The sequence below is a fragment of the Phocoena sinus genome, chromosome 4 (genome assembly GCF_008692025.1).
Source record: "Phocoena sinus isolate mPhoSin1 chromosome 4, mPhoSin1.pri, whole genome shotgun sequence".
NCBI lineage: Eukaryota > Metazoa > Chordata > Mammalia > Artiodactyla > Phocoenidae > Phocoena > Phocoena sinus.
Genome location: NC_045766.1, coordinates 39,950,358 through 39,973,426, shown reverse-complemented (window position 1 = coordinate 39,973,426; position 23,069 = coordinate 39,950,358). Strand labels below are relative to the sequence as shown.

The 23,069-nt window shown below is 37.1% G+C and overlaps 1 protein-coding gene across 3 annotated transcripts in view; it reads left to right on the top strand.

Moving 5' to 3' along the window:
- Nucleotides 1-23,069, top strand: part of IFT80 (intraflagellar transport 80) — a 108,900-nt gene that overhangs the window by 6,581 nt on the left and 79,250 nt on the right. For 2 of the 3 annotated variants that reach the window (XM_032629939.1, XM_032629940.1), the window contains exons 2-5: nt 6,063-6,146; nt 8,974-9,195; nt 18,863-18,973; nt 20,501-20,569. In XM_032629939.1, coding sequence (XP_032485830.1) covers nt 6,110-6,146; nt 8,974-9,195; nt 18,863-18,973; nt 20,501-20,569 — 439 coding nt within the window. In that variant the 5' untranslated portion in view covers nt 6,063-6,109. Of the gene's footprint in view, nt 1-6,062; nt 6,147-7,638; nt 7,838-8,973; nt 9,196-18,862; nt 18,974-20,500; nt 20,570-23,069 lie in introns of those variants that run through there. The other variant, XM_032629941.1, reaches the window with a different exon arrangement.

The following is a 23,069-nucleotide window of genomic DNA, read 5'->3' as shown; positions in this document are numbered from 1 at the left end:
TGGAAACTCGGGCAAAATTTCTGTGTTGTAGTCTGGCAGCAGAATTCCTTCTTCTTTGGGAAATCTTGGTTTTTGCTCTTAAGGCCTTCAACTAATTGGATGAGGCCCACCCAAATTATGCAGGATGATGTGCTTTACTTACTTCAACTGATTGTCAGTTTTAATCAAATCTAAAAAATAGTGGTTTTTGTTTGTTTATCTTTTTTGCGGTACACAGGCCTCTCACTGTTGTGGCCTCTCCTGTTGCGGAGCACAGGCTCCCGACGCGCAGGCTCAGCGGCCATGGCTCACGGGCCCAGCCACTCCGCGACATGTGGGAATCTTCCCAGACTGGGGCACGAACCCGTGTCCCCTGCATTGGCAGGCGGACTCTCAACCACTGCGCCACCAGGGAAACCCTAAAAAATAGTTTTATAGTAATGTTTAGTCTTGTGTTTGCCCAAATAACGGCACCATCTTGCAGCCAAGCTGACACATAAGATTAACCATCACGATACAAGTCCAGATCAATAAAGGCTTTGAACACCATTGTAAGACCTTTGTTTCAGGGGCTTCCCTGGTGGTGCAGTGGTTAAGAATCCGCCTGCCAATGCAGGGGACATGGGTTCGAGCCCTGGTCTGGGAAGATCCCACATGCCGTGGAGCAACTAAGCCCATGCACCACAACTACTGAGCCTGCACTCTAGAGCCTGCCAGCCACAACAATTGCGCCCGTGTGCCACAACTACTGAAGCCTACGTGCCTAGAGCCCGTGCTCTGCAACAAGAGAAGCCACTGCAATGAGAAGCCTGGAAACCGCAGTGAAGAGTATCCCCTGCTCGCTGCAATTAGAGAAAACCTGTGCACAGCAACGAAGACCCAATGCAGCCAAAACAAAACAAAACAAAAAAACACCTTTGTTTTAACTCTGAGTGAGACACGAAGCCATTGGAGAGTTTTGAGTGGAGAAGCACCATGACCTATTTTAAAATTCACTTTGGCTGCTATGGTGAGCATAGATTGTGAGGGGTTAGGAGGTCAACTAGGAGGCTATTATAGTTCAGGTTAACAGGTGATGGCACCTTGGACTGGAGCCATAGTAGTGGGGATCATGAAAGTCAGGTAATTTGAAGATAGATCATACAGGTTTTGTTTTTTACAAATTGGATTTGGAATGTGAGAGAAGAGTCAGTGATGATTCCAAGGTTTTTGGCCTGTGCAACTGGAAGGATGGAATTGCCATTTACTGAGATGGGTAAGGCTGTGGGAGGAGCAAAGTTGGAGAAAAGATTAGGGGTTTGATTTGGATCTTAAGTTTTTAGGTGTCACACATTCAAATAGAGTTGTCAAATAATCAGTTAGCTAAAAAATCTGGGATTCAGTGCAGAGGTCTGAACTGGAGATATGAAATTGGGAGTTGTCACTAGGTAGTCAATATATTTAATCTTATATTAAGCCATGAAACTGGGTGAGATCACCATGGCAGTGAGTATAGATACAGCAGAGGTACAAGGATGAGTGCACAGTTTAAGGTTAGGGAAATTAGGAGAAAAGGTTGGGGATATTTATTCCCTCTATAACTCTGCAATTCCTTTCCCTCCCTAAACTGCCTATTAAAGTAAATCCTAACAACCTTATTAGCAGGATTGAAAAGGAATTCCCACAGAGTTACATGTGGTCCTAGCAAGACTGCCCTTTCCTGTCTTATAAAACTCTTCATCAACACTACAAACCACCTAAGAGAACAGTTCAGGAAGAAGGCTACAATTTAAATTGATTATACACCTTCTTTTATTCGACGATTGGGACTATTCCATCATACCTTACAACCCTGTTTCCCTCTGTCTCTACATTCAAGGCTCTTAATTCCCTGCATTAGTTCATTATTAGATTTAGCTGTTGATGACAGTAACTTAAACATGATAAAACTTTATTTTCTATCACTTAAAAGGCTAAATAGGACTAATAGGACTCTCTACAAGGTCAAGAATCTTGGTTCCTTCCATCTTGTTGCTGCTATATATATGGTCTTGATGGCATTGCAGGGAGAGGGTTACTCTTAAATTCCAAGTTTTTATTTGCCAATAATGCTGATTTATATAACTTTTATAAGAGGTAGTAGTGTGGATTTTATAAGAGGTAACTCATTTACTTTTCATATTACCACTGTGGGTAACCAATACTGTTGGGTAGAGTTATCTACTCCCCTCAAGATATAAGTACCAGATTGGGCCACGAGGTTGATGGTGCTGTAATATCCCCATTGGGTTTAAGAATTGTTAATGTCCTATGTGGCTACACCCAGTTTCAAGGGCAGTTGAGAAATGTAATCTTTATTCTGGATGGCCAGGTATGCAGCAAAAATTCAGATTCTTCTACCACAGAAATAGAGATGAATGAAAGAGAACAGCTGGCTGTTTTTACCATCTCCCACCATCTGTCCCAAACTCTTAGCTCTTCACCATTTAAATCCTACTACTCTACCTTTTGGAACTCACAGTATGTCATTGGCCAAATCTGTGTTCTCAACCTTTACTCTAAAACTTCGTAGTTTTACCCTTTAACTTCACAGTCTAACTTAAATCTGGTTGTTTCCTAAGGAAACTGCTTTCCTCTTGGCTGTTTCAAATGGAGGCTGTTTTGCCTTCCAGACTCCCATGTGTCAGAAGGCCTTGTTTCTCATTAGTGTTTCTGCACAACTGACTGTCTTCCCCTTTCCTCTCTACAATCCCTTAGTCCCTTTGAGATACGTCTTGTGAGATCAAACCGTTATCTACTCTGCCTTTTTGTAGTCATCTACAGATCTCTTCTTTTTTAATCGTTCAATGAATGGTATTTTAGCACCTGGGTAACTGTGTCTGTCTCCACCACTATTCTTGTCATTATTCTCAGTGATTTAACATCCTGAAATCAATTCTTCTATCCCCTGGCCTCTCAGTTACCTTGACCTTGGCCACCCACTTTGACAGGCTTAACCTACTTCATCCTTACCAATATCTATACTCTCCCCCAAAATCTGTTTTAAGCATCTCATTGTATATCTCCACTTGTCTTTCTCTAGTTTACTTCCTCTAGAAGCTTAATGCTGACAATTCTTCAGGCTTCAGTAGGACTTCTAGGCCACTGAAGCTACTACCTTTTCAAGTTCTGCTGGGTAGTCTCATCCCATGGCTTTGAACATGATCTTTGTGCTGATAACCCTCAAACTGACATCTCAATGATATCACCAGCTCTGACCTCTTGCTTGACTCCAGACTCGTATATCCAATTTCTCCTTGAATTCTTCATTTGGATATCTAATAGGCACCTTAAACTTAGCATACCCAAAACAGAATTTTTATATCATCCCTTTCAACCTGTTCCTCCCTTAGTTTTCTTCATTTCAGTAAATGGCAACTCTTTTGTACCTGTTGAAACTTTAGAGTCATTTTTGACTCCTCTTTCTCTTAAACTGAATTCATCAACAAATCCTGTGGAATCTTCTTTCAAAATATATTCAGAATATGACTGCTTCATATTATTTGCACCACTACTGCCTTCCTCATCAATCCACTTTCATTTCTCTTCTGGATCATTGAAATAATAACTGGCCTCCCTGCTTCCAGTGTTGCTCATGTTTGCTTTTTTTTGGTCATACCATCCATAGTGTCATCCATAGTGACACTTTAAAAAATGTAAGTCAGATATTATCACTCTACTGGCTTCTCCATTCATTTAGAAGAATAAAAATGAAGCTTTTATTGTGGTTTTCCCACCTCTATGTGATCTGTGTCCCTCCCTCCTCTTCCCCAATTTCCTGCCATCCCCTTCACTCACTCTGTATTGGCCATACTGGCCTTCGTGATCTGACTTAGCATTAATGATTTAAAAGCATAACTAGCTACTGTATTTAGAAGAGTTTGAAGGGTAAATGTAGGAACAGGAAGATCAGTTCTGGACCTACTGAAATAATTGAGGATGATGGTGGCTTTAGACTTATGATGGTGATACTGAGAAGTGACCAGATTTGGAGTATATTTTGGTAGTTTGGTGATCGGATTTCCTGGGCATATTTTTTCCTCTTAAGTGCCATGAATGTTAACCCACGCTGGACCAAAGACAACTTATAAATGATTTTTAGTAGCAAAGGCATAGTTGCTCCTGTCTTCTCCCTATATAAAGTTGCAAAATAGATTTTTCAATACTCTAGAAATTTTCTTTTATTCCCCCTCCCACCCCACCTACCACTGACTAGTCAGATCCTTGGTGACCAAGGCTTTTGGGCAGATAAAAAACACCTCAGTGCATCCCCAGGCAGCTCTGCACTTACCTGAATTGGCTGTGCTCTAATACTACTTCTCCTTTATTCCTCTATTCAGTCTCACATCAGAATGCCCATATCCTTCATGCAGATGATCTCAGCTAAATAGGATGTATGGGGAAGAGCTTTCTGAGCAAAAGAGAATCTTCCCAATGTTAGGATGCCAGCCTCCTCTTTCTCTGATTCCTTGGTACCACGTTTCTGAATAGTTGCAGATTACTTTCTCATGAAAAACATACTGCATTTACTACTTATATGGGATAATGATTTCTTTTGGTGAGGAATGATTCCTAATTATTATGGATTTCAGCACTTTGAGGTATTTTGATATAGGCTACATCATGCCTTTAAAGTTTCTGAATGTAGTTGTATATTCAGACTATATATATATTTTTTTTCTTGTCTATTATGTTGTTTCTTATTTCCAGAATCAACAAGTTATCTGCCTTTATTCTTTTAAAATCCTTATAAGCTGGGTGAATTTGAATTATTGTGAAAAAGCAGCATGTATTTACCTTTTTCCCCCCTCTAATTGAAGGAGGTCTGATAGAAGGAAGGAGTTTTGAGAAAGGTGCTAAAACCCCTAAGGACGAAAAGTGAGCCTTAGAAGTGTGCCTAGGAGAAATTGTTTTCTTGCTCTGGACGCGATACACAGATTCATACTTTTAAAGTTGAACATAAATCTTGTTAAATGAACTGGAGGAGAATGGTTTCTGACCTTAGCTGCATATTGACTGGATAGAAAACTTCAGATTTTTTTCTGTGGTCTTAACAATTTTCTCCCCATTCTCAAAAATTTATGAGTACAATAAGTGAAAAAGGTGCTTTGAGATAAAGCTGTATTTAGCACCTTGCCAATCTAAAAGTCTTCTGGATTTGAGAGAATGAGAAATTATCTAAGGTAGGCCCACTGAATTCTTATCTATAACTCACACCTTCTTTGATGTAGTTCGCAGTAATTTTCTACTTGGTGAAGAGGATATTTTTCTTTTAATTACACTTTCATTTATTTTTTTCTCTAGGCTAGTGATATTACTCAGAAAGAATCCCACAACTATAAATTGGATTCAGACAATTTAGCATTTTCTTGATTTGTATCTTTTGATAGCATGATTATTTGAGAGAGTGTTACTCTTGTTTTTCTAAATTTTTGTTTGCCATTTACATTGTGATTTTTATATAGCTTTTATAATAGATTTATTACCTCTCTTTTAAATAACTCGCTTATTTTTCACTTTGCCACCATGGCAACCATAACTGTTGGGCAGTGTATCTACCTCCAACAGAACGTAAATCTCAGATTGGATCACTAGGTTGATGATGTCATAGTATTCCCATGTGGGTTCTATAACTAAAGCTCAAAATATGTATCTTAGCCCTCGATCAGACCTTTGGAATTTATTTTATTGTGTATCCATTCAACAGGACCAACATTGATCTGCCATTGAACAGTTCCCAGTTTAAAAAATCTTTTGATTAGGTCTCAGGACAGCCCTTGGAAATTATTTACCTGGCCAGATTTAGTGGCGTTCTGTACTTGTAGGACTGTTTTAGGCAGGTTGTAGAGGACTTCTGGCATCCAACCCAAGGCCTCCAGTCACTCACTTGCCAGAATTAGCACACTGACTAGTTTTCTTCCTCTTTCCATGTATTTGTTGCCAGCAGGATTGAAAGTGTTTTGGTGTCCTTGGGGTGCTAAGATGTTTTGTTTACTTTTAATTTTTTGTGTATATATGTTTGTTTTTAATGCAGATTCTATATTTTCCCCCTTTTATTTTTACAGTGAGTACAATCAAGTGGCATTTTAAAATTTTGCTGGAAGGTGGAGACATGAGACTGAAGATATCTCTTTTAAAAGAACCAAAGCATATCCTTTTAATATTTATAAACCTTATTGTGATCACCTTACTATAGTATTATTAAAAGTTTTCTTCTATTTTTGTAGTCTAGTTGGATAATGGATTTTTTTCATTCCTTTATTGGTAGTTTCGCGAAATTGTTTCTGAAATATTTGAGGTCTTGTGTTGCAGGTAATTCTCCAATGCAAACTATTTGCTCTAAATCTTACTTTCAAATTTTTATTGACATTTTTCTTACTCTACTTAAGTACTACTACTATACTTAAGTACATAAAAAACAGTTTTTGTTTAGTCTAATAAAATCTTAAAGAGAAGTTTTTTAAAAATCAAATAATTTATCTGTTGGTATGATCTATTATGTTTTCATTGAGTTCTGCTCTATTTCTTCTTACAATAAAGTGGAGGGTAAGCTGGGGAAATCTGAGCAGTTAGACCTTTATTATTTCACATGGGAAGGGGGCAATTATAAATATTTCTCAAACGCATGACCTTATATTTTGTCAGCAAGAACTCCCAGTTATGTGTCAGGAATATATGATAGGCCCCTTTACCTTCATTCTTAGTTATTTAGACCAGTGCTTCTAAAAGCATCATCTGTGGACTTTATTGCAGGTCTGTGAAGGGATAAGTAAAGAAATTGAAGGTAAGAAGGAAGAAATTTTTGTAGCAATTTGATAGTCACAACATCCAAATATAAGATCATTTTTCTAGTAATTCATTTTTATTTTATCTTAGAAAATGTTGATCTGTAACAGATTTGAAATAAAGAAAAATAGGATCCTTCAGAGATAGAGAAGCACTGTTTTAGACATTTGATCAAACGCTTTGAATTAATATTGTCTTGTCTGCTTCTTTTACCGTTTGAGTGAAGATATAATTCCTTTTATTTCTCCTTAAATCATTTTTATTCTCTTTTAAAAGTGTGCCCCCAGGAGTTCATGCTGCTTACAATCTTTTAGATTTTTGACTATGTCTATTGTCTGCTTTTACCTGTTCAAGCTGAAGAATAACAGTCTTTTTAGACTTTCTTATTCTGACAGTCCTCTCATTTCTCCTGTAATTTTAGTTAACTTATTAGTTTGAAGACATGTCACGTATGTCTGATGTGTACTTACATCAGTTTTTATGAGGATAAGCTTAGTATTTTTTGTTTTGGGGCGTGTGTGTATGTGTGTTTTCTTTCTTTCTAGATTATGCCTGACACTCTCCCTTTTTAAAGGTTTTACCTAACATTGTTTAAGCTATAGCAATTATACTGGAAGAATTTTTTTCAGTAATGGTCTAATGGGACATCCAGATCCTTTTGTTTAGATTCTACTTTGAATTCTGAGTATTCCAATGCCACTTTATTACCTATTTGTGCAGTCTCTTAAGAACTCTCCATAATTTCTTTTTTACCTTTTTGGTTATTTTGCTTAATCTATCATATTTTGAAGTATTAAAAAAAATCTTAGAACATCCCAGAATAATTTGGCACATAATCTCTTTCTTTTTCCTTAGAGTTTACTGATTGCTTGGATGAGCCAGTAGAAAGCATTGGTGAGAAGAGAAGGCAGTAAAATGATTATACAATAACAACAAAAGAGCAAACAACCCAACCAGGATAATGTGGTAATATACAAATCCACATATAAGCAGGAGAAAGCATCTCAAAAATGACAAACTGAAGTGCCTTCTCTAGATACACAACTCTGCTAGGGTAAGCGATCTGTTCTGATGGTGGAAGTGAGGGCTACTTGAACACCTCAGTTTATAGAAATCCACTTGATAAATCAGAGACTGAAAAAATAGGTTAAAGTAAGAATTTTAGGGTTCATATCTTATCCATATTACCTTGTAGGTACAGTAAATTGTAATTGAATTACTTCCTGAATTTAATGTCAGGAAATTTGGTAGGATTTTAGTTTCAGCTGTTAAGCTGTACATTTTTTCCTAGGTGAATTATTGTAATGTGTCATTTAAGCAGGTATTTTACTGTTAGATTTCAGTCTTTTTTTCTTTTTTCTTTTTTTTTTATAAATTTACTTATTTATTTTTGGCTGTGTTGGGTCTTCATTGCTGCTCACAGGCTTTCTCTAGTTGTGGCGAGCGGGGGCTACTCTTCATTGCAGTGTGCGGGCTTCTCATTGTGGTGGCTTCTCCCGTTGAGGAGCACAGGCTCTAGGCATGCAGGCTTCAGTAGTTGTGGCTTGCGGGCTCTAGAGCACAGGCTCAGAAGTTGTGGCGCACGGGCTTAGTTGCTCTGCAGCATGTGGGATCTTCCCGGACCAGGGCTCGAACCCGTGTCCCCTGCACTGGGAGGCAGATTCTCAACCACTGCGCCACTAGGGAAGTCCTGTCAGTCTTATTTTAACACTTGATTTTTGAAAACTTTTATCAAAATAATACATGCTTATTCTAATAGCTTAAATGAAACAGATATATGTAAATAAAAAAAGCATAGTTCCCTTTTCTCCCCACTTATTTCCCAATGGGTTAGAGTTGATCCTTTCATTCCTTTTGTTCTGTTAGATGTTTTTGTATCTTTTGCCTCATTTATGGAATACTTTGTAACACAATTTAACATTTTTCATATAGTCAAATCTTTCTTTTTTTCTCTTTTGGCACCTGGGTTTATCTTGCTTTCCATTCTTCTTACAACTGTTTTGATAGATGCTTATTTTCCTTTCCTTATATGGAAAAAATATGAAAGTCATAAAATGAAAAATAGGCTTAGAAGCTTGAAACATTTGGCCCTATTTTATACTCTTCTTATAATCTGCATCTGCAAAATATTGTATTTATTAAGACTGAAGACTTTTGTGTGTGTTTTATATCTCCTTAACATGGTGACACATCAAGAATTAGTAAGTTGTGTGGGCTGGAATACTGCTGAAGAACTGTATTCATGTAGTGATGATCACCAGATAGTGAAGTGGAACTTGTTAACTAGTGAAACAAGTCAAATAGTAAAGCTGCCTGATGATATTTACCCAATAGATCTTCACTGGTTTCCGAAAAGTTTAGGCATAAAGAAACAAACTCAAGCAGAAAGCTTTGTTCTCACAAGTTCTGATGGTAAGTTTTAAATAAATGTTATATGCTAATCTTTATACTTAAAAGACATAACATTTTAGTATGACATATTTTGAGTTGTTTATCCATTTCCTATGTAGTCAGTTTGTCTGTGTATAGGCTATAAAACTGTTGTCATAGAAGAAGGTGAATTAAACTGGCATATACTGGGATTGAATCTGAACCTCTGGCTTTACTATTTTCTGTGCTCGCAGGTATTGTTAGGCTTTTATCAGTTTTGGTTTCTAATTTTGTCAAATTTAACTGTATAACATAACCACACTAAAAATAGATGGTACAACACACACTCATTTAGTAAGCTATCAAATATAGTCTTTATTTTCTAGTACATGTTAATTTCTACTTACAGAGCTGGAGATTAATTTGACCATAGTTTTATTATTGGTGAGTAAAAAGCATGATTATTCTGTTTTTTAAGGAAATGTTTTAATTTTCCTAGAAATAACTTGAACTGTTTTTCATCTGTATTACACTTTACCTACTATATCAGTTAAGAGTACATTCATCAAAAGTAACAGAAACTTACTCGGCTAACTTATTCACAGATGGAGTTTTCTGGTTTACCTAACTCCAGAGGTAGATCTTTAAGCACAGCTGCATGAGACCCCTATTCTTTTTTTTTTTTAAATAACACATATACAACCCCTTGAGATTTTATTTATTTATTTATTTTTTATTTATTTTGCTGCATTAGGTCTTAGTTGTGGCATGTGGGATCATTGTTGCGGCACGCGGGATCTTGCGGCATGCGGGATCTTTCATTGCGGTGTGTGGGCTTCTCTCTAGTTGTGGTGTGCAGGCTCTTTAGTAGTGGCGCGCAGGCTCCAGAGTGTGCAGGCTCAGTAGTTGCAGCACGTGGGCTCTCTAGTTGTGGCGCACAGGCTCTACAGCGCGCAGGCTTAGTTGCCCCACAGCATGTGGGAACTTTGTTCCCCGACCAGGGATCAAACCCGCATCCCCTGCATTGGAAGGTGGATTCTTAACCACTGGACCACCAGGGAAGTCCCCAGGCCCCTATTCTTGCCATCTCTTGGATAGACTGGCCCCAAAAGGGGAGCGTGATGACAGCCAGCAGCCCAAGGCTTACCCTACAGGAAAAGAAAAGTCAGCAGAGAGAGTGCTTCTTCCTCAATATCACTTGCAGTCAACATGCAGAGAGGTCCTGGACAAGCTTGGGTCACGTGCCCGTCACTGAGTGAATCATTTTAGTCAAGGGACTGGGACATTGATTGACAGAGCATGGCAGGCCTTAGGCCACCGTGGAAAGGGAAAGAGAAGAGGGCTTTTGTAGCCAGAATAGGAAAGGGATGTTATGGCAAACAATCACATCAGATTCTAATTCTTTTACATGTAATTTTTAAACTTAGTTTTCTGAATATTGATTAAATGAGATATTGTGTGAAAGTATTTGGTACCGTGCCTAGCGCTTACAAGATTGACTCTGAGCACAGCTAGAATTTAGTTTACCTCTTATGATAAAATGAAGGGTTGACTTTAAAAAAAGCTTTTAATTTTATTATAATTTCACATTTATAGAAAGGTTGCAAGAATTGTACAAATAACTGCTGCATATCCTTTATCCAGATTCACTAGTTGTTAACATTTTGTCCCATATACTTTATCATTGCTGGTCTTTTCTCTCTCTTTCTCTCTTTCTCTCTCTCTCCCCCCGCCTCCCCCCACCCCCCACATATACTTTTTTCTGAAACATTTGAGAGTAATTTATAGATATGCCATCTTAACCGTAAATACTTCAATGCATTTCCTAAGAATAAGGATTTTCTGTTACTTAACCACAATACATTGATCAAAATCAGGAAATTTAACATTGATGTAATACTGTTATCTAATCTACAGTTTATATTCAAATTTTAACAGTTGTCCTAATGATATCTTTTATAGAAATTTGTTTTTTTCTGGTACAGAATAACACATTGTTTTGTCATATCTCTCGAGCCTCCTTTAATCTGGAGCAACCCCTCAGTTTTTCTTTTATGATCTCCACTGTTTTGAAGAATACAGGCCTGTTATTTTTACAGAATGTCCTTCAATTCATGTTTGTCGGATGTTTCTTCATGATTAAATCCAGTTACACATTTTTAGCAGCAGTACTCAGGGCATCAGATTGGAAGATTCATGATGCTGATTTGACCCATTATTGGTGACTTTAACTTTGATTATTTTGAAAGGTTGTGTTCACTAAATTAATCTAGTGTAAAGTTAATGTTTTTCCCTTTTAATAAATAATTTCTGAAAGGATACTTTCAGACTATATAAAAATATTCTCTTCCTCCTCAGATTTCCTCCCACTGTCTTGGCATCTATTGATGTCTCTTGGCTGAATCATTTATTACTAAGATTGTTGCCAAATGGTGATTTTTTTTAACTCCATAATTTCTTTTATATTGATTTGTTGGTATTTTACTGCAAGGAAGAGCCTTCTGTCTCCTGCCCATTTATTTATTTGTTTACTTAGATTAGACTCATAGATTCTTATTTTATTTCTTGAGCATCCTATTACTACCATTAAAAATTTTTGATGTTACAATTGTCCCAGATTTGGCCAGTGCGAGCTCCGTGAAGCCAGCTCAAATGAATTTTCTTTTTACCTGGGGGGTATGTTTCCCCACCATCTTTTGAGCACTTCTTTGCTGGCACAAGATGTTCCAGGCTCATTTTGTGCTTTCCCAGTCCCAGCTTCCAAATCAGCTGTTTCTCCAAGGAGACTTTTTCTTTTCTGGGTGCTTAATGGTATTTAAAAGCCAAGATGAGTGTGCCAGGTATGCTCATTTCAATGGGATGTGTTTACTTCAAGGTCCTTTCACAGGACAGAGCTAAGAAATACGAATAGAAATGTGTATTAAAATATACAAATCTACAGCAATTTCTTCCTCCCTCCCTCCCTCTCTTCCTTTGCTTCCTTCCCCTTTCTCCCTTCCTTCCTTTCCATGATAAAAATCATGAGTTCATTCTGATACCGCCAATTCTAATTAAGCACCACAGGGTTAATTCTAGTCTTTTTTCCCCATACTTGGAAACAGTGAGGAAGCTTGGCTCCCATTACTCTCAATATATTTACTTACTTGTTTAACTCTACAATACACAGCACGTTGTTTCAGAATTGCGAATCCATACTATTGCAAAAAAAAATAGAGTTTAATATTTTATTGTTGTTTTTATCTTTACACTGAGGATATAGGGTCAAGGATATAGAGTCAAAGTCTTGTGTTCAAAGTTACTTGGCATTTCCCCCCTACTAGTGTTGTTGCTATTCATTTAAAATATAGTTAAGTGTATTTATTTCTGTTTGTTTTCCATTTAAGGTCTCATCTCCCCATCCTTGTTGATTTGATTATTTTTTAAATATGTAAAATATTACATGGATGGTTCCATAAAGTCAAAACTATATAAAAAAATATACTCAGCAATGTCACTACTCCTACCCACCCAATCCCATACACCCTAGTTTTATTTATTCCCTGTATGTAACCAATCCCTTTGGTTCTGGTTTATCCTTTCTTGTTTCTTTTAGCAAAAAGAAACAAAAACATGTATATTTTCTCATTTCACCTTTTTTTTATTACATAGAAGGTGGCATACCATATATTTTCTTTTTTTTTTTAACTTTTTATTTATTTTTGGCTGCGTTGGGTCTTTGTTGCTGCACGCGGGCTTTCTCTAGTTGCAGCGAGCGGGGACTATTCTTCATTGTGGTCCACGGGCTTCTCATGGTGGCTTCTCTTGTTGCAGAGCATGGGCTCTAGGCCCGCAGGCTTCAGTAGTTGCAGCATGTGGGCTCAGCAGTTGTGGCACGCAGGCCCTAGAGGACGCAGGCTTCAGTAGTTGCAGGGCATGGGTTCAGTAGTTGTGGCGCTTGGTCTCTAGGGCACGCAGGCTTCAGTAGCTGTGGCGCTCAGTAGTTGTGGTGCACGGGCTTAGTTGCTCTCTGGCATGTGGGATCTTCCTGGACCACGGATTGAACCCGTGTCCCCTGCACTGGCAGGTGGATTCTTAACCACCGAGCCACCAGGGAAGTCTACCATATATTTTCTTTTCATTTTCCTTTTTAAAGTCAATAGTGTATGAAGATTGACCTGTATCTGATGAATATGGACAGTAAATATAGTTAGTCTTGATAATTTCTGTTATCTGAGTGTTTCCCTGATTTATTAAGACTACTTAGGTACACTTAACTAAAGAATAGCTGTTTGGGTCTCTATTTCACATTGGCTTTAGGTAAAATACTTTCTGATAGGGAAAAAAGTCTAAAGTAAGACAGATATCATTTAAAGATAAATTTGCAAGATTAAAAGTGGAAAAATATATTATGACTCTTGAGAAACTATAGTGTTTACTTTCTTTAGGTTTACTACAAAAACAGACAAACAAACAAACAAATAAGGTAACATAACATGCTACAACTAGATGTAGGAAGAAGAGAGAACCAAAGCAGGGTAGTTGAGTATTTTCTCTTAGGCTGGGATGAGGAATATCTGGGATCTTGTGAAAGTGAAGGCAAAGGATGATAGTTCAAAGAAAAGAAGTAGAAGAGTAAGACAAGAAACAGAATCCAGAAATGTTCAAAAAAACAGAAAAAGAGGGCTTCCCTGTTGGCGCAGTGGTTGAGAGTCCACCTGTCGATGCAGGGGACATGGGTTCGTGCCCTGTCTGGGAGGATCCCACGTGCCGCGGAGCGGCTGGGCCCGTGAGCCATGGCCACTGAGCCTGTGCGTCCGGAGCCTGTGCTCCGCAACAGGAGAGGCCACGGCAGTGAGAGGCCCGCGTACGGAAAAAAAAACAAACAAAAACAAACAAACAAACAACAAAACAGAAAAAGAAATGTTCAAAAAAAAAAAGAAAGTGGATGCTATTAAAAGGTGGTCGGTCAAGGTGTTTCTTGCCAGATAAACATCTGAGATCATTTTATGTATCAATGCTGTATTCTCTGTTAATCAAATACTATAAAAATATTATTTTGGCTTAAAAAATATATAATATGAGATCCACCCTCTTAATAAATTTTTAAGTGTACAGTGCAATATTTAATAATATAATTTTTGTATAAGCACAATATTGTATAACAGATCACTAGGACTTTTTCATTTTGTATGATGTTAACCCAGTACTTAAAAAATTCTTTTTCAAAATTTAGTTCTTTGTCTAAGAGGTTCCCTCTTCTAGTTGGCACCAACTCTCTTCTCTTGATTTTTCTCCCCCAAGGCTGGCAAAAATGGTTACGGCTTTTGAGTTTGTTCATCACTCCTCCAGTGTTCCCTTTGTCATACCCACTCCATCTTCTGTGTTAGTGGTAACATTCAAAAAAGATCCATGGGATTTGGGCACAGGTCCTGAAATACGTAAAGCAGACTTTTGCCAAGTATTTTGTCTCACCAATAATTCTCTCTTCAACATTATTACTTCTTTTTGAATATTTCATGCAGCTGTATCCTACTTTTTAGAGGAGATATTTCTTTCTTTGACAATGTATTGCAAGATTTACATTTAAAAAAGAATGATTTAAAATGCATTAGGGGAGCTGCTATGTAAAGGAATTCTGGTATAAAATCTTTTGTAAAGCCAGTAAATACTCCTTAAGTTATATTTAGTGAAAGTTGAATATTTTTATACATTGTATTAGGTATCTTAAAGTAATCCTCATATTCTCTTATTAGTTAATATGTACATTTAAAATCCCACTTTAAAAAGCATTTATGTGTTCATTTCTTTCTGTCAGAAGTTAGTGGTTACCGATCTCTGGCTTTTTGCAACCATCTGCCAAAACTTTTCTGCTATTAAGCAGTCTGCAAAAGTGCTCGTGTGACCTTTTTCCTAGCACCCTATTTCAAGCCTTCTCATGTTTCCATAGACATTTCTTAAGGCATTTCTAACTTTAAGAAATGTGTTTCATGTAATTTTAATCTACTTACTCTGTTCTTTTTCCCTTTTATAACTTTGCGGTACGCGGGCCTCTCACTGTTGTGGCCTCTCCCGTTGCGGAGCACAGGCTCCGGATGCGCAGGCTCAGCGGCCATGGCTCACGGGCCCAGCCGCTCCACAGCATGTGGGATCTTCCCGGACCAGGGCACGAACCCGCGTCTCCTGCATCGGCAGGCGGACTCTCAACCACTGCGCCACCAGGGAAGCCCTGGTCTAGCATTTTTAAAAGGTTATAGAAAAGCTGGAGAGAAGAACCAAAATAGTTAAAAGGATAACTGTGTTTTTAAAAATTTTTGATATATTTAGTTTTATATTTATGCTTTACTCTGGGGGTGCTAGTCAAGCAATTTGTAACAATCAAACTACAAAGACCAAAGATTTATTGAGTGTCAAATCTGTGCAAAGAGTTGGCCTTAGTTGTTCCAGTATGTGTCTTCTGTGAGGTCATGGGAAGCAAGAATAATTTCAGCACTTGTCAGAAATTCAGTATTCGATGTTTTAGGATAAGAAATATCGGTGATCAAAAATACATAAAATTTCTAAAATACAAAGAAAAGAAAAATTTTTGGACCCTTCATTTCAGGTTCAGGAGCTACTTGGTTAATAATCTCTTTGGTGATAGATTCATTCGTTACATGCAACAATTTAGTATGTGGATATTTTGTGCTAGGCGATATGCTAACATTTAGTGAAACAGGTTTGGATAAAGTAAATAATGGCCACTCACTATATGTCATCTTTATAGTTTCCTCTTGAGATTTTTTCCCCTTGTATTTTCTTTCTAAAGCAATGCATTAAAAAAAGTATATCCAAATTAATTTTAGGTTAGTATCATAAAGAGTGTAATAGCACAGTTGAATTCAAAATAATCTTGTTAGGGCTTCCCTGGTGGCACAGTGGTTGAGAGTCCGCCTGCCGATGCAGGGGACACGGGTTCGTGCCCCGGTCTGGGAAGATCTCACATGCCGTGGAGCGGCTGGGCTCATGAGCCATGGCCGCTGAACCTGCGCGTCCGGAGCCTGTGCTCCGCAACAGGAGAGGCCACAACAGTGAGAGGCCCACGTACCGCAAAAAAAAAAAAAATAATAATAATAATCTTGTTACATTGAAAAATAACCCAGAGGTAAATATAAAATTAAAAGGAAGATATGAGGAAAAGTAGATGGCGCTAGTGGGTGGTTAGATGAGGGAAAGGGGCAGTTTATTGATGAGGGCCTAGAAAATGAATGATGGGAAAAGACAGCTCTCAGATTGAATGAGAAAGAAAAGAATGTCAAAGTAGTCTTTTTTTTTTTTAAGTTGCTAAGTATGGTTACTGAGTTGGTAAATTTAACAAATGCTGCTTACGTAAAGCACTATTGCAAATAAAAATATGACTAAGACATGGCCTTCTGAAAAGAATCACAGTCCAATAAAAAAATGCTGCAACAGAGCTACAAATATTGTGCAATGTGTGTAAAAAGGGAGAATGACTTTATTGATGGGAATAGGTTGGTGGTCAGTGAAATAACCACAGGGTGCTAAGTGTAAAATATTTTAAAGCCATCTGTATTAGAGCTCTCCAGAGAAATGTTTTAAAGCCATCTAAAGCGTCTGACTTATTACATATGTATTTTTAATGGATTGTTAATATTTGTCCAGAATCTTGAAAAGCCTTAAGTTAAAAATGAATTCAAACAAAATAAATCCTCTGAGGCAAAATTTGATTAAGCAAGCCACATTATTCTTTTGCTACAAAAAATATATACTTTTTTTTGATTTGGGGAAAAGTTTCTAATTTTACTGTACAGTTGTCCCTCTGTATCCAAGGGGGTTTGGTTCCAGGACCCCTGTAGATACTAAAATCCACAGATGCTCAAGTCCTTTATATAAAATGGCATAGTATTTGCACATAACGTACACACATCCTCCCGCATATTTTATTTTATTTTATTTTATTTTATTTATTTATTTATTATTTTTTTAATTTATTTTTGGCTGCGTTGGGTCTTTGTTGCTGCGCGCGGGCTTTCCCTAGTTGCGGCGAGCAGGGGCTACTCTTCATTGCGGTGCACGGGCTTCTCAATGCGGCAGCTTCTCTCGTTGTGGAGCACGGGCTCTAGGCACGCGGGCTTCAGCAGTTGTGGCACATGGGCTCAGTAGTTGTGGCTCACGGGCTCTAGAGCACAGGCTCAGTAGTTGTGGCACACGGGCTCAGCCGCTCCGCGGCATGTGGGATCCTCCCAGACCAGGGCTCGAACCCATATCCTCTACATTGGCAGGCGGATTCTCAACCACTGCGCCACCAGGGAAGCCCCCGCATATTTTAAATCATCTCTAGACTACCTATAATACCTAATACAGTATAAATGTTGTGTAAATAGTTGTAAATACAATGTAAATGCTATGTAAATAGTTGCTGGTACAGGGTAAATTCAAGTTCTGCTTTTGGAGCTTTCTGGTTTTTTGTTTTTATTTATTTATGTATTTTTAAAATCAATTAGTTGAGTCCAAGAATGCAGAACCCTTGGATGTGGAGGACCAACTGTACTTAATTATTTTATTACAAACTATATATTATTAGACTTCATGATCATTCAAAACCACACTGATTATTTTTTTGGCTTCCTGTAGCACTTATTCTTTGTACAGTTGATTTGTTCCCTTGACATCTCTTATATAGTTTGCTTAGGTCCTTTGAAGTTGTAAGCCTTTTGCTGTTTGCCTATATATGTGTGAACTTTTTGAGAACAGCAACTAAGTAACTTGCTTCTTTTTGTCTACCTGGTGCCTGGTACAGTGTAAAATCAAATAAGGCAAGAATTTGAAAATTTGGGATTATCAGTTATTAAATTAGTTAAACAAGGAGGCCTTTAGACTTGAGGTGACTCTAATGCTGTATACCTCTGCAAACCAAAATCTAAGCCTGTAAATGAATGCTTCAAGATTATGAAATTGAAACCTAAGGACAACCAATCACAAACAGCCAACCAGGCTTTAAGTTGTAGTCAATCAATAGTATCCTTACTTTACTTCTGCCTTTTCTCTATAGAAGTCTCTCCCTGAGCTCCTGTCAGTGGAAGGTTCCTAACCACTTAAAGTTTGGCACTGCTGGATTGGAATTGATTTCTGCACAAAGTCCAGTTTTTGTTTTTGTTTTGTTTTTTTGCCAGCATGGCTTTTGGGATCTTAGTTCCCCTACCAGGGATCGAACCTGGGCCCCCTGCAGTGGAAGAGAGGAGCCCTAACCATTGGACCACCAGGGAATTCCCCAAAACTCAATATTTTTTAATATGCTTCAGTTTATCTTTTAACACCATTTAACTATCTTGGTTCCTCTCCTCTACACCTTTCCTAACTTTTCTATAGCCTGTTTTTAAGGAAAAAAAAGCAAGACTGCAAAGTTCTGCTTAACTAGAAGGCTTTCTTGACATTCCTCTTGGCCCTCTTTGACCATATCCCAGCAGAATTTTATTGTCCCTCTGAACTATCTTAGTATCATATATATATTTCTGTCACACCACTTGTTTCAAGGTTGTATAATTTTGTTTTTGTGCCTGTTTCCCAATGGATTTGAGTGTCCCTTGAGAGTAAGAATAATTATATTATTTGCCCTGGTATCTCCCATGCCTAGCACTATGCTAACTAGTCTACTAGTAGATACTCAACAGATGTTTGTTGATTGGATAAATTAATTTAATAAAATAGATTTCTCAAGTTTAATTTCTTTTAGGCAAATTTCATCTGATTTCTAAGTTAGGAAGAGTGGAAAAAAGTGTGGAAGCTCACTGTGGAGCAGTACTTGCTGGACGATGGAATTATGAAGGAACAGCATTAGTTACAGGTAGGTTATCTGCAAAAATGACATTTAAAATGAAATTTTTAAAGAAAAATTTCCAAAGGAACAGAATATTTTCATTTAGCAATAGTGTCTTTCATTGTCTAATAGCAAATAATTGGCACAGTATTGATCTAGACTGCTATATAATGTTATCATTCAGAGTGTCATATTAGTTTTCCTGTATGGCTTATGAAGAATGTTCTGTCAAGAAGGTTTTGGAATGGTCAAGTGTGGGGTAAATAAAACTTTTAATTCTTTAAAATTCTAAAATTTTAAATATTCTCATTTAACTTTACCCCCCTTCCATCTCTTTTCCATCTCCTGCCCTACTGCAGGGATTCTCATCTTCACCTATCATATTAGTTATCTATTATTGCATAACAAGTTATCCCAAAAGTTAGTGACTTAAAATAGTAAACATGTATTATCTCACAGTTTCTGTGAGACAGGGAACAGTTTAGTTGGGTGGTTCTGTCTCAGAATCAAGAAGTTGGATGGGGCTGCAGTTATATGAAGCCCCATTGGGGCTGGAGGATCTGCTTCCAAGATGGCTCACTCACATGGCTGTTGGCAAGAGGTCTTACTTCCTCTATGACTGTTGCAGGAAGCCTTACTTAGCTCCTTACAACATGGGCCTCTCCATAGGGCTGCTTGAGTGTTCTAACAACGTGACAGCTGGAGCTTCTCCCTGAGTGAGTGATCCAAGAGAGAGCAAGATGGAAGACACAATATATTTTATGACCCATCATTGGAAGTCATACTCCATCATTTCCACCATATTCTATTAGAAGCAAGTCACTAAGTATAGACCAAACAGAAGGAGAAAGGAGAGAGAAGTTAAGCTTCACTTCTTAAAAGAAGGAATAACAAAGAATTTGTGGATATATTTTAAAACCACCACACCTATCCCCTGGGCCTTCTGTAGGACTTTTATCAGTGAGTTTCTCTTCTCTTGCCTGTTTTTTCGACTTCTCCTTTTCCAGTGTTTTTTTTCTTTCCCTTTTTTTTTTTCAGCATATAAATGTGTTCAGATGTCATTCATCTTGAAAATTGAGAAAAAAGAAATAAAAATCCCTCCTTTAACAAATAATTCTAGCTACAACTTCCTCTTTCTTTCTTTCCCATCAGGCAAACTGTTCAAAAGAGTAGTTTATTACTTCACTCCATTCAGTCCCCAACTCACTGGAATTTGGCTGTAACTCTTCTAATTACACTGAAAACACTTTTCTTAGAATTCTAGGATGGAGACGTCAGTGAAAATGAAAGCATTATTTCAATAATACACTCATAAGTCTTCTAAGATTAAAGGAAAAAAATAATTTTGTCATTGAAGTCAGGCTACTTTGATAAAATTGTTTCAAAGTAATTTCAGTTAAATTTTATATTTAGGAAGCAGTGCTATCTAAGTAGAGTAACTCGTGTCTGAATTTTAAATGTGCATTAGTGTAGATACTGCTGATTTTTATATGTAAATTTAATGTTTGCATTTATTTCCTATAGATTAAAAAATCAATTCTTTTCTCTTTATAGTTGGAGAAGATGGACAAATAAAAATCTGGTCAAAGACTGGAATGCTAAGATCAACTTTAGCTCAGCAAGGTATGTATTATAATCAATTAAATGTCTTTGCATTTTCCTGTAAAAATAGTCTAATATAGTTAGTCTAATATAGTTCCTCAGGCTGATTTTGGTCAGGTTCAAAACCTGAAATCTCTTATTTCTATTTACACTTTTTCCTCTTACTTTTGTTGCCTGATGGGCCATGGTAACTGTATTGTTTGAGCCAAGAAATATAAGACCCACTCAAACGCTTTTTCTTTGTTAGTGAATCTCTATAAATGGAGTTATAGGCTAATGATTCTTTTTAAAATAATTCTGAAGCATCATGAGCATATCCTATCTAGAACAGGATTAGGTGTCTAGTTAAGTAAATAATAATAATAGAAAACACTGAGTATCTCCTTACTTAAAAAGTTCTAATCATATCATAATAATAGCACCCTTTCTAAATTATGTTGTACATCTATACTAATGGAGGGGAACAGATACTCCTATGATTCAAAACTTGGTAAACTACAACTACTTAGAGCAGCAGCTTGGTTTTCTATGTTCATTGGGAAGAAGTGCCCATAAAGTCAATCCAGCGGTCATACCTGTTGGGATTTAGATTACATATGATTTTTTTCCATGTAGCAGATTTATTTTCCAAATTAGGTTTACTTAGGAACAATAAAGCAGTTTTAATGTTGTCCTGAGCCCATATCAGCTGATCTTCAGAGACAGGCTGCCAAAAAGTTTGCAGATTATTCTTCAAAGTATATGATAAAGTCATTTTGTGAAGCATCTCTAACAACTGACTTCCAAAAATTTCCAGATTTCATTTTTTAACTCATGTTTACTCTTAGGATATGTTAAAATAGTTACATTTCTTTAGCTACACATCAACCAAATGTTAGCAAAGGTAACCATAAGTAATAGGTAGTGGTTATCTCCTGAGGTTAAATCTTTGGTACAGATGGTCTCCAAATAGAATATTTATCCGTGAGTGGAAAATTTAGAGTTCATAGAAACATTCATCAGTAAATTTGTTAGGGAAAGATGTCAATTTATTGTTGCTTTAGTAATAAAGTATACCTTTAGAAAATAAATTTTATTTTAATCTTCTAGTAGGCATGGGCATTTACTTTTGGCTTTATAATTTTTGTTAGAGCTAATTATTTGGCATTCTTACCTTATGATGTCTGACTTATGAGCAGCTACACAATTCGTTTAGAGATCATCACCACCCCCTTGGAGATGGGGCTGCAGTTCTTTTCAGCTGTTGCTGCTACTGAGACATATCCTTTTTTCCTTTCTTTTCTCTTTTGCTAAATATGTTGTCTATAGAAGACACAGATCTTCAGAGAAATTTTGAAAGCTTATCTCATTACTCATTATAATAATCTGGATTCTTGCCTAAGATCCTTCACCACTGTCCCCGTACAGCTCCTTCTCTTTTTTAAATTCTTCCCAATCATCTCCTTCCCTTTTATTACCCCTTGGATCTACCATTTTGGACTTTACAAAGTCTAAAGTTGAAACTTAGAATAAGTTAACATAAACATTGTTAATCATAGAGGGTAGATGACATAGTGCTGTTGGTTCAGTACTATAGTTTACCTGTATAATAGGTCTGGAAACCAGATTGCTACTTATTTTACTCTTATAGAGAAAATGCATTTAGAATTCCCAAACGTGCAGAGGCAGTTTGGAAGCCCAATATATTCATAAATTAAGGACTTTTTATACATCAGAAATCACCAGATGGCCCGTGGGCTGAATCTGCCCCACTAGCATGGTGCAGGCCCAACATTAAAAATTAGGATATTTTACATACATATTTGGATTTCTGGTGTCTTGAAAAATTGGAAGAACTGGCAACATTAAGTCTGCTTTCCAGAACAAATACAGTCAGCTGGAGTTCAGTAGTGGCTGCTCCATTTTTAGTTGGATTTTAAGCTTCTCTTATTTTTCTTGCACTCTACATACTTCACTCATTTATATTACATGGTAGGACACAACATAAATCTCTGAAGGGATTTGAGTTTGCAACTCATATTTTCAATAATAGTGATCATAAAATTTTGATTGTTAGTATGTGCCTTGCAGGGAGCACTTACATCTTTTTAAGTATTAATTTTTAATAGATACTACATTCACATGGTTCAGAATTTAAAGCATAAAGAAGGGTATAAAGTTATCTATTAAATACTACCCATGTCTCTCGTATTACCCCTGTCTTCCAGCCACCCAGCAAACATTCCCAGAGGCAACTGGTGTTACCATTTTCTTGTGTAGGAAATTTGGTTTTATATGTTCTTTTTTTTCCCTTTTATAAACAAGTGGTTGCATATTGTATCTACTATAATATGCTCCTTGCTTTTTTTCACTTGAATTGTGAACTGTCTTGGAGGTGGTTTCATATCAGTGAATTAAAATCTTCTTCAAGTTGTTTTCCAAAGTGAATATACCATTTTACATTCCCAGTAGAAATATATGAAGGTTCCAGTTTCTTCAAATCTTCAACACTTGTTACTGTCTTTTTTATTACAATCATCCT